This window comes from Oryctolagus cuniculus, chromosome 20 (genome assembly GCF_051225735.1).
Source record: "Oryctolagus cuniculus isolate XC-2025 breed Fujian yellow rabbit chromosome 20, ASM5122573v1, whole genome shotgun sequence".
Taxonomy (NCBI): domain Eukaryota; kingdom Metazoa; phylum Chordata; class Mammalia; order Lagomorpha; family Leporidae; genus Oryctolagus; species Oryctolagus cuniculus.
In genome coordinates this window covers 11,932,183-11,949,994 of record NC_142886.1, presented here as the reverse complement: position 1 = coordinate 11,949,994, position 17,812 = coordinate 11,932,183, and the positions used below count along the sequence as shown (strand labels likewise).

Here is a 17,812-nt window from a genome sequence, read left to right as displayed (position 1 = left end):
TCAAGGAGAAATCAAAAATAAACTCTACCAGGAGAAGTAACAGGGCTCCTAGCTTTGGACAAATGCAGCAGACTTCCATGGTTGCTAATGAGAGTGTCCTCAGGAAATGCAGTGATTAGTTGTTTGCCAGAACTGATTTTTCTAAATTCAGTGTGATGACTGGTACTAATCAATGATTAATGATTAAGTGCTTTGCACCTTATAAACACTCAATAAATTTGATTGATATGTCATTTACAAAGTAGAGAGTATCATTTATAAAGCAATTTATGCGAGCAACACATGAGTTAGAAAGCCATATGCATCTAAGGAGCCACTGAAATAGAAAATTAATAATAATAATGATAATGATAATAATGATAACCCATACCTTCTCAGTGTCGATGCCTTTTGACATGGACCACGTCGAGACAATATAATCCATCACGCGCTCACTGAGGCCTTTGGGGACCTGATAGAGTTTCAGGAAGTCCCGGACGTTATTCAGCATCTCATGGTATCGGTTGGTGTTGGCATACATCTGCTGGAAAATTGTGGTGACATTTCCAAATATAGTCGCATAAAGAAGAGCTGGAAGAGAAGAAAAAAGTCATGAAAATAAAACAAATATCCCAAGTGAGACAACAAGGTGAATATTGGCTAACTCTACTCTAACTGGACAGAGGTGATTTCTGAAATGTACAGGAGTTAATGCACATTAACCCTAAGAAGAGTGCCTGGCTCTGGGCATTCACTGGGGAAATGTTCCCTTCTTTGTGACCAATCAGACTTTTGTTAAAGATTTATTTATTTATTTGAAAGGCAGAGAGGCAGAAGCAGAGAAAGAGAGATCCAGAGAGAAGTCTTCCATCTGCTGGTTCACTCCCCAGCTGGCCACAAGGGTCAGAGCTGCTCTGATTCGAAGCTACATGTCAGAACAAAAAGATTTTTTGTGGGGGCCAACGTTTTGGCTTAGCAGATAAAGCCACTGTCTGTAACACCAACATTCCATCTGGGCACCAGTTCGAGTCCCAGCTGCTCCACTTCTTACCCAGCTCCCTGATGATGCACCTGGAAAAGCAGCAGAGGATGGCCCAGGTTAAGTCTCTGTTACCCACGTGAATGAAGTTCTTGGCCCCTGGCTTTGGCCTCACTCAGCCAGGCCTTTGTGGCTGTCTGGGAAGTTAACAAGCAAATGAAAGATATTTCTCTCTCTCTCTCTCTCTCTCTCTCTCTCCTGGACTTTCAAATAAATAAATAAATCTTTAAAGATATAAAGATTTTATGAGCATGCTCCACTCTAGTCAACAGGACAAAACATGCAAGTGGCTAACATCAGGGAAAAATTGCAGAGGAAACTCTTTCGGATCTAGTGGCTGTGACTCGGAGGACCTAGGGGGACAGCAAGGTTGCCCAATGCATGGAAGCCGAGCCGCCGGACCCGCCGGACCCGCCGGACCCACCGGAGCTGCAGAGTCTGTGCGCCAGCGCTGGAAGGGGAGGTGAGACAAAAACAACCTCTCGGTAACCCGAAACATTGGCAGGGAAAGGCAGAAAGAGCCTGCAGAGAACGAGGCCTGAAACCCCATTGGGGAAAGTTTACCAGGCTGGCTGGAGGAGAGAAAAAAATCGAATAAATAAGGGGAACCTGCACGGACATTTAGCCTCTCTCTCCACTCACCTTACAAAGCAGAGCAAGACAAAGGGCAGGCGTCATTTTACGTAAGTAAAGCAGTGCGCGCCATTTTGCATATGTAAAGCGGGTGCCCCTCATTAGCCAAGCAGAAAAACCTGACTCTGGTAAGCAAACGAATACCCACAGGGGCCAGATTTCATACATCAACTACTCTCAATTCCACTCAGCTGTGTGGAATTACTTCCCAACTGAGTCAAAAAAAAAAAAAAAAAAGAGAGAGAGAGAGCACACACGAGCGAGCTAGAGAACAATCAGGGTGAAGCACTTTTGGCACACCCTTAACCCTGTAGAACCAGAGCTCTCTGGCCACACCCATCACAGCCTCTAAGGATCCATCAAAAGCAGACAGTCCTCTTAATCTAGAGTCACAGTATAACAAGAAAAAACCAAAGAATATCTACAAAATGCCAAACAAACGCATAAGCCGAGGTAACAAGAACAAGGAAGACACTATGACGCCCCCGAATGAAATAGACACCCCAATTCAAGATTATGAAGATGATGAGACAGAAGAAATGCAAGAAGCAGATCTCAAAAAATTGATAAGAACATTAAGAAGTTCTCAAAAACAAATTCTCGAACTACAGAAATCCTTAATGGACAAGATAGAAAATCTCTCGCACGAAAATGAAATATAAAGGAGGAATAAAAATGAAATGAAACAACTAGTAGAAAATGAAACTGTAATAGTGATGAGAAATCATAATGAAATGAAGAATTCAACAGATCAAATGACAAACACATTAGAGAGCCTTAAAAACAGAATGGGTGAAGCAGAAGAGAGAATATCAGACGTAGAAGACAGAGCACAGGAAAAGATACAATCAAACCAAAGAAAAGAAGAGGAAATTAGAAATCTAAAAAATATTTTCAGGAATCTTCAGGATACTATTAAAAAACCCAACATTCGGGTTCCAGGAGTTCCTGAAGGCATGGAGAGGGAGAAAGGATTAGAAGGCCTTTTTAGTGAGATAGTAGCAGAAAATTTCCCGGGTTTGGAGAAGGACAGAGACATCCTAGTACAGGAAGCTCATAGAACCCGTAATAAACATGACCAAAAGAGATCCTCACCATGACACGTTGTAATTAAACTCACCACAGTGAAACATAAAGAAAAGATCCTAAAATGTGCAAGAGAGAAACGTCAGATTACTCTCAGAGGATCTCCAATCAGACTCACAGCTGACTTCTCATCAGAAACCCTACAAGCTAAGAGGGAATGGCGAGATATAGCCCAGGTACTAAGAGAGAAAAACTGCCAGCCCAGAATATTATATCCTGCTAAGCTCTCATTTGTGAATGAAGGTGAAAAAAAGACCTTTCACTACAAAAAGAAATTGAAAGAATTTGTTGCCACTCGTCCAGCCCTGCAAAAGATGCTTAAGGATGTGTTACACTCAGAAACACAGAAACACGGCCATCAATATGAAAGAAGGGAAATGAAGGAAATCTCACACCAAAAGAACACAAGAAGTTCAAAATATATATCAGAAAATATCTTGAGCAAATGGTAGGGCAAAGCTACTACTTATCAGTAGTCACATTGAACGTTAATGGCCTGAACTGTCCAGTTAAAAGACACCGATTGGCTGATTGGCTTAAGGAACAAAACCCATCTATTTGCTGCTTACAAGAAACACATCTTTCCAATAAAGATCCATACAGACTGAAAGTGAAAGGCTGGAAAAAGATATACCATGCAAACAGAAATGAAAAAAGAGGGGGCATAGCCATCTTAATATCGGACAACATAAATTTTACCACAAAAACTGTTAGGAGAGACAAAGAGGGGCACTATATAATGATTAAGGGATCAATTCAACAGGAAGATATAATGATTATCAATGTATATGCACCTAATTACAGGGCACCAGTTTATTTAAAAGATTTGTTAAGGGACAGTAGTACTGGGGGACTTCAATACCCCACTCTCAGAAATAGACAGATCAACAGGACAGAAGATCAACAAGGAGACAGTAGATTTAAACAACACTATAGCCCAAATGTATTTAACAGATATCTACAGAACTTTTCATCCTACACAGAAAGCATTTACATTCTTCTCAGCAGTACATGGAACCTTCTCTAGGATTGACCACATACTAGGCCATCAAGCAAATCTCAGCAAATTCAAAAGAATTAGAATCATACCATGCAGCGTCTCAGACCATAAAGGAATGAAGTTGGAAATTAGCAACTCAGGAATCCCTAGAGCATATGCAAACGCACGGAGATTGAACAACATGCTTCTGAATGAACAATGGGTCATAGAAGAAATTAAAAGAGAAATCAAAAATTTTCTGGAAGCAAATGAGGATAACAGCACAACATACCAAAACTTATGGGATATGGCAAAAGCAGTGTTAAGAGGAAAGTTTATATCAATAGGTGCCTACATCAAGAAATTGGAAAGGCACCAAATAGATGAGTTTCACTGCATCTCAAGGATCTAGAAAATCTGCAGCAAACCAGACCCAAATCTAGTAGGAGAAGAGAAATAATTAAAATCAGAGAAGAAATCAACAGGATTGAATCCAAAAAAAAAAAAAATTACAAAAAATCAGCCAAACAAGGAGCTGGTTTTTTGAAAAAATAAACAAAATTGACACCCCATTGGCCCAACTAACTAAAAAAAGAAAAGACCCAAATCAATAAAGTCAGAGATGAAAAAGGAAATGTAACAACAGACACCACAGAAATAAAAAGAATCATCAGAAACTACTACAAGGACCTGTATGCCAGCAAACAGGGAAACCTATCAGAAATGGAGAGATTCCTGGACACATGCAACCTACCTAAATTGAACCAGGAAGACATAGAAAACCTAAACAGACCCATAACTGAGACAGAAATTGATACAGTAATAAAGGCCCTCCCAACAAAGAAAAGCCCAGGACCAGACGGATTCACCGCTGAATTCTACCAGACATTTAAAGAAGAACTAACTCCAATTCTTCTTGGGAAGGAAGAACTCAAACTATCCCTCTTTGCAGATGATATGATTCTTTACCTAGGGGACCCAAAGAACTCTACTAAGAGACTATTGGAACTCTTCTATAGAGTTTCGCAAAGTAGCAGGATATAAAATCAATGCACAAAAATCAACAGCCTTTGTATACACAGGCAATACCACAGCTGAGAAAGAACTTCTAAGATCAATCCCATTCAAAATAGCTACAAAAACAATCAAATACCTTGGAATACACTTAACCAAGGACGTTAAAGATCTCTACGATGAAAATTACAAAACCTTAAAGAAAGAAATAGAAGAGGATACCAAGAAATGGAAAAATCTTCCATGCTCATGGATTGGAAGAATCAATATCATCAAAATGTCCATTCTCCCAAAAGCAATTTATAGATTCAATGCAATACCAATCAAGATACCGAAGACCTTCTTCTCAGATCTAGAAAAAATGTTGCTGAAATTTATATGGAGGCACAAGAGACCTCGAATAGCTAAAGCAATCTTGTACAACAAAAACAAAGCCGGAGGCATCACAATACCAGATTTCAGGACATACTACAGGGCAGTTGTTATCAAAACAGCATGGTACTGGTACAGAAAAAGATGGGTAGACTAATGGAACAGAATTGAAACACCAGAAATCAATCCAAACATCTACAGCCAACTCATATTTGATCAAGGATCCAAAACCAATCCCTGGAGTAAGGACAGTCTATTCAATAAATGGTGCTGGGAAAATTGGATTTCCACGTGCAGAATCATGAAGCAAGACCCCTACCTTTCACCCTACACAAAAATTCACTCAACATGGATTAAAGACTTAAATCTACGACCCAATACCATCAAATTACTAGAGAGCACTGGAAAAACCCTGCAAGATATAGGTACTGGCAAAGACTTCTTGGAAAATACCCAGAAGCACAGGAAGTCAAAACCAAAATTAACATTTGGGATTGCATCAAATTGAGAAGTTTCTGTACTGCAAAAGAAACAGCCAGGAAAGTGAAGAGGCAACCGACAGAATGGGAAAAAAAATATTCGCAAACTATGCAACAAATAAAGGGTTGATAACAAGAATCTACAAAGAAATCAAGAAACTCCACAACATCAAAACCAACAACCCACTTAAGAGATGGGCCAAGGATCTCAATAGACATTTTTCAAAAGAGGAAATCCAAATGGCCAACAGACATATGACACAATGTTCAGCATCACTATCAATCAGGGAAATGCAAATCAAAACCACAATGAGGTTTCACCTCACCCCGGTGAGAATGGCTCGTATTCAGAAAACTACCAACAACAGATGCTGGCCAGGATGTGGGGAAAAAGGGACACTAACCCACTGTTGGTGGGAATGCAAACTGATAAAGCCACTATGAAAGTCTCTCTGGAGATTCCTCAGAAACCTGAATATAACCCTACCATTCAACCCAGCCATCCCACTACTTGGAATTTACCCAAAGGAAATTAAATCGGGAAACAAAAAAACGGTCTGCACCTTAATGTTTATTGCAGCTCAATCCACAATAACTAATACCTGGAACCAACCCAAATGCCCATCAACAGTAAACTGGATAAAGAAATTATGGGATATGTACTGTATAGAATACTATACAGCAGTCAAAAACAACGAAACCCAGTCATTTGCAACAAGATGGAGGAATTTGGAAAACATCATGCTGAGTGAATTAAGCCAGTCCCAAAGGGACAAATACCATATGTTCTCCCTGATAGGTGACAACTAACTGAGCACCAAAGGGGAAACCTGTTGAAGTGAAATGGACACTATGAGAAACAGTGACTTGATCAGCTCTTGTGCTGACTGTTGATGTACAATATAATACTTTATCCATTTTAGTATTTTTTTTGTTCTAGTACCATTGGTTGAACTCTGTAATTAACACACAATTATTCTTAGGTGTTTAAATTTTAACTGAAAAGTGATCCCTGTTAGGAATCTGGAAAGCATTATGCTGAGTGAAATAAGCCAGTCCCAAAGGGACAAATACCACTTGTTCTCCTTGATAGGTGACAACTAACTGAGCACCAAAAAGTAAACCTGTTAAAGTGAAATGAACACTATGAGAAATGGTGACTTGATCAGCCCTTGCCCTGACTGTTGATGAACAACTTAATACGTTATCCCTCTTAGTATTTTTTTTGTTTGTTCTACTTAATACTTTTGGTTGAATACTGTAATCAATACACAGTTATTCTCAGGTGTTGAAACTTAATTGAAAAGTGATTGCTGTTAAATATGAGAGTGGGAATAAGAGAGGGAAGAGATGTGCAATTCGGGACATGCTCAAGCTGACTTACCTCAAACGGTAGAGTTAGAAACATACCAGGGGATTCCAATTCAATCCCATCGAGGTGGCATGTACCAATGCCAACTCACTAGTCCCGGGTGATCAATTTCTGTTCACAATTGATCATAATGATAGGACTAAGAGTCAAAGGGATCACATAAACAAGACTAGTGTCTGCAAATACTAACTGATAGAATAAAAAAAGGGAGAGAACAATCCAACATGGGAAGCGAGATACACAGCAGACCCATAGAATGGCAGATGTCCTAAACAGCACTCTGGCCTCAGAATAACCCCTAAGGCATGCAGATCTGGCTGAAAAGCTCATGAGAGTATTACAGGCATGGAAAGCCAAAACACTCTGGCAAAAAAAAAAAAAAAAAACTAAATGAAAGATCTCTGCGAGTGAGATCCCAGTGATCCCAGTGAAAAGAACAGGTCATCAAAGAAGGAGGTACCTTTCTCTGAAGGGAAGAGAGAACTTCCACTTTGACTACGACCTTGTCTAAATATGATCAGAGTAGGTGAACTCAAAAGACTTCCATAGCCTCGGCAACTCCTGACAAGAGCTTGGAGTGATTACTGATGCCATAAACAAGAGTGTCAAATTGTTAAGTCAACTACAGGAGTCATTGTGCACTTACTCCTCATGTAGGATCTCTGTCCTTAATGTGCTGTACATTGTGATTTAATGCTATAACTAGTACTCAAACAGTATTTTTCACTTTATGTTTCTGTGTGGGAGCAAACTGTTGAAATCTTTACTTAATGTATGCTAAACTGATCTTCTGTATATAAAGAGAATTGAAAATGAATCTTGATATGAATGGAAGGGGGGAGGGAGAGGGAAAGGGGAGGGTTGCAGGTGGGAGGGAAGTTATGGGGGGAGAAGACATTGCAATCCATAAGCTGTACTTTGGAAATTTATATTCATTAAATAAAAGTTAAAAAATAAAAAAAAGATATTTCTGAAGAAACAGATGACTTAAAGTTATAATTTTGCAGAAGAAATTCTAGCTTGTGATTGAAGCTATCCCCCAACCCTGTCCTCCTGATTGAAGCCTAATCAATTTATGTGTTCCAGGGATTGATGACCCAGCTTAGAAGTGTATGCTCGTTCTCCCAGCTTGCTCCTTCCAGCTTCTGGAATACCTGTCTGGTTATAAATATTTTTGACAGAACATCAGAAACGTAAGATGTGCATCCAGATTAAAGTGCTCTATTTTTAGAAGGCTCTGAAGATTAACTGAATTGGAATTCATGGCTAAAATAAAACTTTGAGAGTACCTGGAGTTATTAAATTCCTGTCAGTATTCCACTGATTAAATGCTTTTCAATTCTATCATTTTAATCACGAATAAAGTCAACTTGCCGACTGCTGTTATTTACTCTACAGGGGCAATGAATGGGATGTGGTTTTTCAATGTGTGTTCCTGCTGCACCCCCTCAAACCACAATTCACCAACTCTTCTTCTAGTCAGGCTACTCATGCTAACATGGTTCTGCAAAAGCTCCTTTTTAAGATTTATTTTATTTTATATTTTGAAGGGCATAGAGAGAGAGAAAGAGAGAGAGAGAGAAAGAATCTTCAATCGACTGCTTCACTCCCTAAATGGCCATAAAGGCCAAGTCAAAGCCAGCAACCTGCAACTCCATCCAGATCTGCTATGTTGTTGGCAGAGGTTGAAGCACCCGGGCCATCACCTGCTGCTTTCCCAGGTACATTAACAGGGCGCTGGATCAGAAGTGGAGCAGCCCGGACTACAACCAGAGCTCACAAGCGATGTAGGTCGTCACATACAGAGGCCTAAACTACTGAACCACAAGGCCAGTCCTGGGCAAAAACCAATTTAACTAGCTGGGTTCATACCTAACCAAATGCAGGCCCAAACTTCTTTCACCATCTCCAACCTACCCTAGCCCTGGCATTTCCTTCCCCTGTAAAAAGGAAGCTCTTCTGAAAAGAAGCCAGCACCCCATTCAACTTGATGTGCAATAAATGCAATGTTTAGTAACCACGACACCCATAAGCATCTCACAAATAATAGAGTATCAGACACTGATCGTTCCTGTCCTACATCTTCCAAGCATTTGAAAGTGACTTCTCTAATCAAAATGAGGGCTCTTTGAGTTGGCGGCTTCATCAATCAAATTCCAGTTGATGGAAGTGGTATAGACTCAAGCTACTAAAGCAACATAAGATCCTCAATATATCATTTTTGAGAAATTGTTTGTTTCTCCAAGGATACTTGTTTGTTCTTTGGGTATAGCAAATTATAGTTTCACATCAAAAAGCTATCATTTCATAAGCACTTAGTTGGTTTTCTGCTGTTAGTTAGGAATTTTCATGCCAATCAGGACAATTTTTAAGATGGAAGACATTGTGTTAAATCTGAGTAGGAGGAATATAGTGTGGAGATTTCTCAACTGAGTCTTTAAATCCTTGCACATTTGTATTTAATAACCAAACCAAAAACAGGGAGGTAATCACAGACTTAGCATCTCTATTCCATCACTGTTGCCACAAGGATACTTCAAAGAGTTCATGGAAAAATGGAATTAAAAGACAAATTTATTTTAATGCAAAAGAAATTTGAAATCTATATAGTATTTTAATAATACACATTTCCATGAATTTTAAAAAACCTTTGTGTTAAGAGAGAAAATCATTCAAATAATGTGAACAAATAAATGGCAAAATAATCACTTAACAAATATGGAATTTCATGTCTCAGAAGAGAACTAAGGCAAATTTATGATTTTAAAATAAGAGTAGTCAGGGCTGGCACTGTGGCACAGCGGGTTAACGCCCTGGCCTGAAGTGCCAGCATCCCATATGGGCGCTGGTTCTAGTCCTGGCTGTTCCTCTTCCTATCCATCTCTCTGCTATGGCCTGGGAAAGCAGTGGAGGATGGCCCAAGTCCTTGGGCCCCTGCACCCACATGGGAGACCTGGAAGAAGCTCCTGGCTCCTGGCTTCAGATTGATGCAGCTCCAGCCTTTGTGGCCACCTGGGGAGTGAAGCATCGGATGGAAGACCTCTCTTTCTCTCTGCCTCTCCTCTCTCTGTGTAACTCTGACTTTAAAATAAATAATAATAATAATAAAAGCAGAGGGAGTTTTTAAAAAAATAGTAGTCATTTTAGGAGTTAATAAAATAATGTCATAATTGTGTTTTTAACAGAGTTTAGCTATAAGAAATTGTTCATAAAATCACAGAAGGATCTATTCTTTTGACATGTTTAACTTGTTTGGCTAAAATGCTACCAATATACTATCTTTACCAATACCCCTACTGCCTTTTTGTATAACAAATTTCCACACATTTCATGTTTTGGGGTGCATTACATAGTCACACAAAAATACATTCTTCTTTTGTGAAAATTTTAAGCTAAAATATGAAAAAAACTGGCAAGATATTAAAAGTTTGTAGCAATAACTGAAGGATAATCAACACCCCACTAAGTTAGACATACGACAGATATCCAGGTTTGCCTCCCATTTTCATCTGAAAGTGATGTCATAATTTAAAGCAAGAGATTTAATTATATGTTCACACTTTTGCATTTTTCTTATTTGAAAATAATTTTAGACTCAAAAGAAGCTGCAAAACTAGTGCAGAAGGCTGACTTCTATGTGTATTGCCTATCCAACTATAATAATATAGAAAACAAGGAAATTTGATAATGGCACAATGCAATTAAGTATATTAAAGACTTGATTCAGATTTTGCCAGGTTTCTTTTCACCTGCATTCATTTCTTTGATGTTTGGCTTTATGAAATTTTATTATATGTATAGATTATGTAATACATGTCTATTTTTAAAAAGTGAAGCTACTTTCTTAAAAGTATTTTCAGCAGTTAAAGCTGGAATATATTTCCAAAGAGAAAACGAGGACACGTATGATGTTTCAGAGTAAGCGGTGACTCTTCTGCCCACTGCAGTCTCTCTTCCCAAGACAGAAGGGCACATCTTTAATGAGAGAGGCCTTGGATCGAGACACAAAATAATCGGAGAAATGGGTCTCAGCAGAAGGTACTTCTCTACTTCTAACTCCCAAAATAATACCTCTCCTATAATAATATGTATTACTAAATACACACACACACACACACACACACACACACCCCTTCCGAATGTCTTATACCCCTTTGGATCTAACATGTCCAAAAAAGAATGTCTAATTTCCAACACCTTCTCTCCAATCATCAAATGTGCTTCTTTCTTTTCTTCTTTTGTCTTGGTAGGTAAGAGGCAAAGATACATCTACTTGCTCAGACCAAAAACTTTCAAGGTCATTCTTCAATTTACTGATTCATCCTCTCCATCTAAGCCATCAGCAGTTCCTGCTGACCCTGCGCCTCATCATCCAGCTTCGATTCTATCACTTCCCATTCCTCCACCAGCCACCTCGTAGGGTCTTCTAGTGTGGAGACCACCCTGCGAAAGAATGTGAGTCTCTGGGCCAGGCATGAAGCCTCTGAGGCTGCTATTTCCTTACTTCTCACTGAAAAATTACACTAGAACTTTCCCAAGGAGGTTGTATTAAGTGACATAACTCACATAAAATGGCCTTTAAAAATCGAGTCCAGTAGACGGGCATGAAATTCCATGTATCATCATCACATCATCACCAATATCGAAGAAATGCTCTCCCAGACACAAAGAATGACTTGTAAAGGTGGGTAGGTGGGTAGGTAGGTAGGTACACACTCACCTGTGCAATACGCCTACACCTATGCATATGCATCAACATGTACATGAGAGGACTGCCAAAATCCATGGAAAATGGAATTCAAATATTTATTTTGGTGCAGAAAAATTCTAAAGTCCATGCATGGGAGGGGTCACCAAAAAGTTCACAGAAAAGGTGTCCTAGGGATGGGTTTGGAAACCCTGTGCCACTCCACACACCTGTGTTTTCATTCGAGTTTTGTGAGACCTTTCTGAATCATCTTGGCATGCACGCGTGCATGTGTGTGCCTGTGTGTGAGTATGATCCCGCCTCCCTCTACTCAAGCCTTTCCCCTTTTCCACTGCACTTGGACTTACACCCAAGCCTCAGCGTAGTCCAAGGCTGTGTATAATCGGTTCACAGCCTCCTTTCCACCGGCTTCCCCCTCTCTGCCTCTGCTCCAGTCGCACCAGCTTCCCCGCTGCTACTCACGCACCCCAAAGTTGCGTCCCCTTCAGCACCCCTGCACTACCTGTCCCTGCTGCCTCAGCCGCTTCCAAAACCCTTTCCTGTTCTGATTCCTCTCCTTCCTGCCCCAGAGCCCTTGCTGGGCCACACCCACTGACATTCCTTCCTTCCATCCTATAACTCACTCCCCATCCCCTTGCTATGTTTTATGCTGTGTTACTTATTTATTTATTTATTTTTTGACAGGCAGAGTTAGACAGTGAGAGAGAGAGACAGAGAGAAAGGTCTTCCTTCCATTGGTTCACCCCCCCAAATAATGGCCACCATGGCCGGCGTCAGCGCACCGTGCTGATCTGAAGCCAGTAAGCCAGAAGCTAGGTGCTTCCTCCTGGTCTCCCATGCGGGTGCAGGAGCCCAAGCACTTGGGCCATCCTCCACTGCCCTCCCGAGCCACAGCAGAGAGCTGGACTGGAAGAGGAGCAACCGGGACCAGAACCCAGGGCCCCAACTGGGACTAGAACCCGGAGTGCCAGCGTCGCAGGTAGAGGATTAGCCTAGTGAGCCGTGGCGCCAGCCTATGCTGTGTTATTTATTACTATACATCGATGTGTTTGTTCTTCTTCTTCATTGATAGGAATGCAAATCTCACGAGATCAGGTGTAGTAGATCTGCTCCTTTATGTTCACAGCTATAGTTCCTCAACACAGACCAATTCCAGGAACAAAAGAAGTCATGTATTTTTTTCTTCCCAGTAAACTCACACATCCCAAACCAAGAGACAGTCTTTCAGAAACGAACTTCACCATAGTTGATACAAGACTGTAGAAGGAACACCATATGGCAGGTACAGTACTAATAGATTTAGAGGCTATGGTGACATATGTTGGCACCATGGGAACACAGTAAGTAAACTGAGAAGGCCACTGTCACTCATCCAACATGAATGCCCACGGTCTGCTCATTTTCATAGAAACCTGTGAGAGTACTTTACCTTCTGAATGGAGATTCCGTATAGTCAATAACATATTTTACTGGTAATAATGGGGCTAATTTGTGACAATTTCATAAGATACTTTTTACATACTCTCCTGCAGACTTTTAGACTTAAGATGACTGATAATTTTGCAGGCTTATCATATATAAAGTCTTAATAATTCTGACATACACAACATTGAAGTCTTATCTAACAAGTCTTACATTCTTATAATTAACAGAAAGGAAGCTATAATAAGGAGAGATTAAAGATGGCTACAAATGCTCCAACACCTCTACCCTAGAGGAATCTTCCAGGTGAATCTAGGCACACTCTTAATAATAAGACTATTTTTTTTTTGACAGGCAGAGTGGACAGTGAGAGAGAGAGACAGAGAGAAAGGTCTGCCTTTGCCGTTGGTTCACCCCCCAATGGCCACTGCGGCCGGAGCACTGCAGCCGGCGTATCGCGCTGATCTGAAGCCAGGAGCCAGGTGCTTCTCCTGGTCTCCCAAGCGGGTGCAGGGCCCAAGCACTTGGGCCATCATCCACTGCACTTCCAGGCCACAGCAGAGATCTGGACTGGAAGAGGGGCAACCGGGACAGAATCCGGCACCCCGACAGGGACTAGAACCCAGGGTGCCTGCGCCGCAGGCGGAGGATTAGCCTACTGAGCAGCGGCGCTGGCCTCAGACTGTTCTAACTATGATCATAAACCAATCTCTAGGCCCCAGCCTCAAGAAACTAGAAGCTTTAGTTCCACACCATTAAAATATCTGCTCTGAGGACTCCGTTTCCACGCTGGGAAGAAGCCCAAGCATTCTGCTAAAGAGGTGCACTCAGAGAGGACTAGAGGCCCCAGACCAATGACCTTGGCTGAACTCCCAGTTAAGCACCAGCCTCAGATTAAGCAATACAAAATACTGACATGCTCATTTCTTCCTGCTAACATGTTAGACTGCATAAGTGGTTCTACCACTAGTGCCCTTTCTACTTATATTTGTGATGTTTAATGATGACATTTACGATGTGAAGAACACGTTGCGTCAGCCTGTGATGTCTGTGCAGCTCAGAGCCTGGCCACGCCAGCTTTCTAGACGTGGGGCTGAGCCACTGGAGACATGGATTTTCCAGGCCTACTCAAGTCATTGCAACTGAAGCCACAGGAAGCAGAAGTAAGTTATGCCCTCCTGGCACTGAGTAAACTGCAGATTACGTGATAAAGTAGGTGGTGATTCCTTTATTAAGCCACTAACTCTGATCCGTTACGCAACTGTAGTAGCTTAAACCCTAATCAAACACGGCATTTCTCAATTGGGTAGTGGTAGCTTTGGGATCTACAAGGAGAGAAGGCCTATACTTCCAGGAATGGAGAGTCCCTACCTGTACTTCCGGGGAAGAAAAGTCCTTGTCAAGGTTCCCATGGGTGCCTGAAGGTCAACCAATGAGGATCAGACCTGCCTCAACCTTTAACCCCCACGCCCTGAATCTATAAAAGGAGCCCTCCCAACCTCTGACGCACGACTTCCCCGGTTCCTGCTCTGTTGGGACCGGGGAACCTCGCCCGGGAGCAGAATCCCAATAAAAGCCTGTGAATTATTGATTTGTCTGCCTGGGAAGATTTGTTACGCGCTGGACACCTTGCAGGTAGAGGACCTGACCGAAGCAGATGTTGAGCCCCTTATAACACACATCACGGCTAAAAGTGCATTTTTAAAATACTTTAGAAGTATCTAATATGGCTTCATATTTTCAAATGGAAGCATATCTATTATTATTATAACATAAATATTAAAGTCATGAATTAACGTTAATATTTTCAGAAAGACATAGGTTAGATGATTGAATAATTTGATATATAATCACATATAACACCACTCATTAAAGCATTATTGAGTTCAGGAGATATTGCTATCTATTGAGCACCTACTGGATGACAGCTACTGGGAATACAATGAAAACCTAATTCACACCTTCAAGCAGTGTCCACTACTTCCTATAGAAAATGATTAGTGCTTAATTGTCCCAAAACACGTTCTTTGAAAGAAAATTAAAATTGTCTCTTCATAATCAATAAAAAGTCCCCAAATAAAAATGTACAGCCATTTCAAGCATACAAATGTGGTGCAGTTGTATTCCCAGCATAAGCCAATTTGTAGAGTCAAACAAAAACCTACATCCGGCTCATTAATTGCAAGTTGGCGTCCATGCTGAAGAACTTCTCGTGCTAACACATAAAACAGTGATGTTTGAGTCTCTAAAGCAATTATGTTCTCCAGTCATTTTGTTTCCTCATCAGGTCAGGCTGCATTCATTCAGCTCCTTAATAACAATCTTTTTAGTTCTTGTATCTTCCTCTTATAAAACTTGCGACTGACAATTATTCTTTAGACCAAACAGCTTCAGCTATTGATGTGGGCATAAGAACGCATTTCCAGTAATGCAAATTTTCACATGGGTGGTCCAACTGTCATCTTCCCTTGTCTTCATAGTCACTAAAGTCTACCCTTAATAATGATGTTTAAGATGTGAAAAGAAAATGTTCCATTGATCTGTGATTATCTACACGGCTCACAGCTTGTTAGAACATTTGCAAGGATTCCAGTTAACCTTAAAATATAGTGAGGAAATTGACCTTAAAAACCCTTCAGTTTAAAAGACGTTCTCCACCCAGTTCTCCCATGATGGTTCTTCCAGATGCTCAGTGACAGGATCCCCATGGGTAGGTGGGCACCCTCCAGAGATCCACTTACATGCCCCGCATCACCTGCTTCCCAGTGTGCACTCAAACCATGTCCCATTCCACCTAGAACTGGAGTTATGACAATCATCCTGTTAGATGCTAATCTCATTAATACCTTTATGCTGAGTTAAATATTGAAACCTAATAAGTTACTCCTCTCAGGGATGTTCAAATTGTGAAAGCAGAATTTCAGGCAATACAGGAAGTTGACTGATTTGCTATTTATTTTTACTGTCAACTAATGAGATAAGTTGGAACACACAAGAGGCCATCTGTAGAACTGACACTTTTGGCATAATATTAGGTGGGTTTCACGGATGATTCTGTGATTACCAAACAACTGGCTTTACTAAAATAGTGTTAATACTTATATGACAACAATTAATTGACATTACTTCTTACATGCTCTAAAAAAATCACTTAATTTTAGGAAGTTAATCATGAACCTACAGTGATCAGTTACTAAGGCAACATCAAAGATGAAAGAAAGGGACAGAGGAGGATGAATGTAAAGACAGAAGCTTTTTTTTTTTTTCGCTTAAAAGATCTCTAAGAAATTAAAGTAAAATTAAAAACAAAGAAAGTGGGGCCAGCACTGTGGCGTAGTGGGTAAAGCTGCCACTTGCAGTGCCAGCATCCTATATGGGTGCTGGTTTGAGTACTGGCTGCTCCACTTCCGATCCAGCTCTCTGCTATGGCCCAAGTGCTTGGGCCACTGCACCTGTGTGGGAGACCCAGAAGAAGCTCCTGGCTGCTGGCTTAGGATTTGCATGCCTCCAGCTATTGTGGCCATCTGGGAAGTGAACTAGCAGGTGGAAGACCTCTCTCTTTCTATAACTCTGTTTTTCAAATAAAAAAAAAATATTTTTTAAGTATAAGGATAGCTTGATTTCCACTATATGCTTCTGTGATGTTCTCTTTTATGTTAAGTAAGTCCATTTTCATTATTCTCTCTACTTGTTATAAAGTTTCATAACTTTGATAAAAACTTCATGGAGCAATGCTTCTGCAATCAGAACAATAATAACAGATGCTAAGTGAACACTGGTCTCATTATTTCAGACTCCTGTGTTAGGGGTCAAATAAAAGTTCCTCAGTGTATGCACTGTCAGGTGCACAGATACAGAGATGGAAGTCGTGTGCTACCCTGGGAACCCCAGCTCCCTCTTAGTACCCATCTCTTCCCTACTTCTTACATATCTTCCACGACACTAAGTTCTCCCTCCCAAGGGTCCCATTGCTTATGACATCATACCACCCTCGCAAGCTCAGGACAAGAGCTGAGTCAGGCACTGAACCGGAGCCTCAGACAAGCACACTGCGATCTATGCCAGCCTGGGACACTGCTCATTCTTCTCCCTATTTCTCAGAAAGTTTTGACTCGTCTTGGAAAGAAACTGAGGGGGAAGAAAAGTGAGTGAGCCTTAAAAAAAAAAAGTGAAAGCTACAGACTGCTGGCAACTCACAGTCACCCAGCAATTTCTAGAAGTTAAGAGAGAGAGAGAGGGAGAGAGATGGGGAGAGAGAAAGAGAAATGGGGAGAGAGGTTTTAATTTTGACAATATATTTTAAAACTAAAGTTGCTCCAAAAATAAAAAAAAAAAAAGGACTAAGCCTTGCACGTGAGCCAAGACAAAGACAGGCTTGCATCACATGATGTGAACAGACAGGGGTCAGCACACACACACGCGGCTTCGTTTCTCCAGCAGCAGAACATCAGCTGGGGAAAGCGAATATGACTGACATTTTCTTTATTGCAACTGACATTTTGTTTGCTTTGTTTTCTGCCTCAGAAAATTGCTATTTTTATAGACTCACAGGGTAATTGAAAGTGTAGCATTTCACAAGTTATACAACTGGTGACACAGGCTCTTGGTATTTCTATTTTACGTCTAGTATTTTCTTTTCCTCTCTCTCTCTTTTTTTTTTTTTTTTTTTTTTTGACAGGCAGAGTGGACAGTGAGAGAGACAGAGAGAAAGGTCTTCCTTTGCTGTTGG

At 40.8% G+C, this 17,812-nt stretch overlaps 1 protein-coding gene across 10 annotated transcripts in view; it reads right to left on the bottom strand.

The window, feature by feature from the left end:
• KCNH5 (potassium voltage-gated channel subfamily H member 5) overlaps positions 1 to 17,812 on the bottom strand; it is a 439,958-nt gene that overhangs the window by 189,771 nt on the left and 232,375 nt on the right. For 7 of the 10 annotated variants that reach the window (XM_017349345.4, XM_089322688.1, XM_089322689.1 and 4 more), the window contains one exon: positions 371 to 570. In XM_017349345.4, coding sequence (XP_017204834.2) covers positions 371 to 570 — 200 coding nt within the window. Of the gene's footprint in view, positions 1 to 370; positions 571 to 1,030; positions 1,153 to 1,582; positions 1,817 to 17,812 lie in introns of those variants that run through there. The other 3 variants (XM_089322690.1, XM_089322691.1, XM_089322692.1) reach the window with 3 other exon arrangements.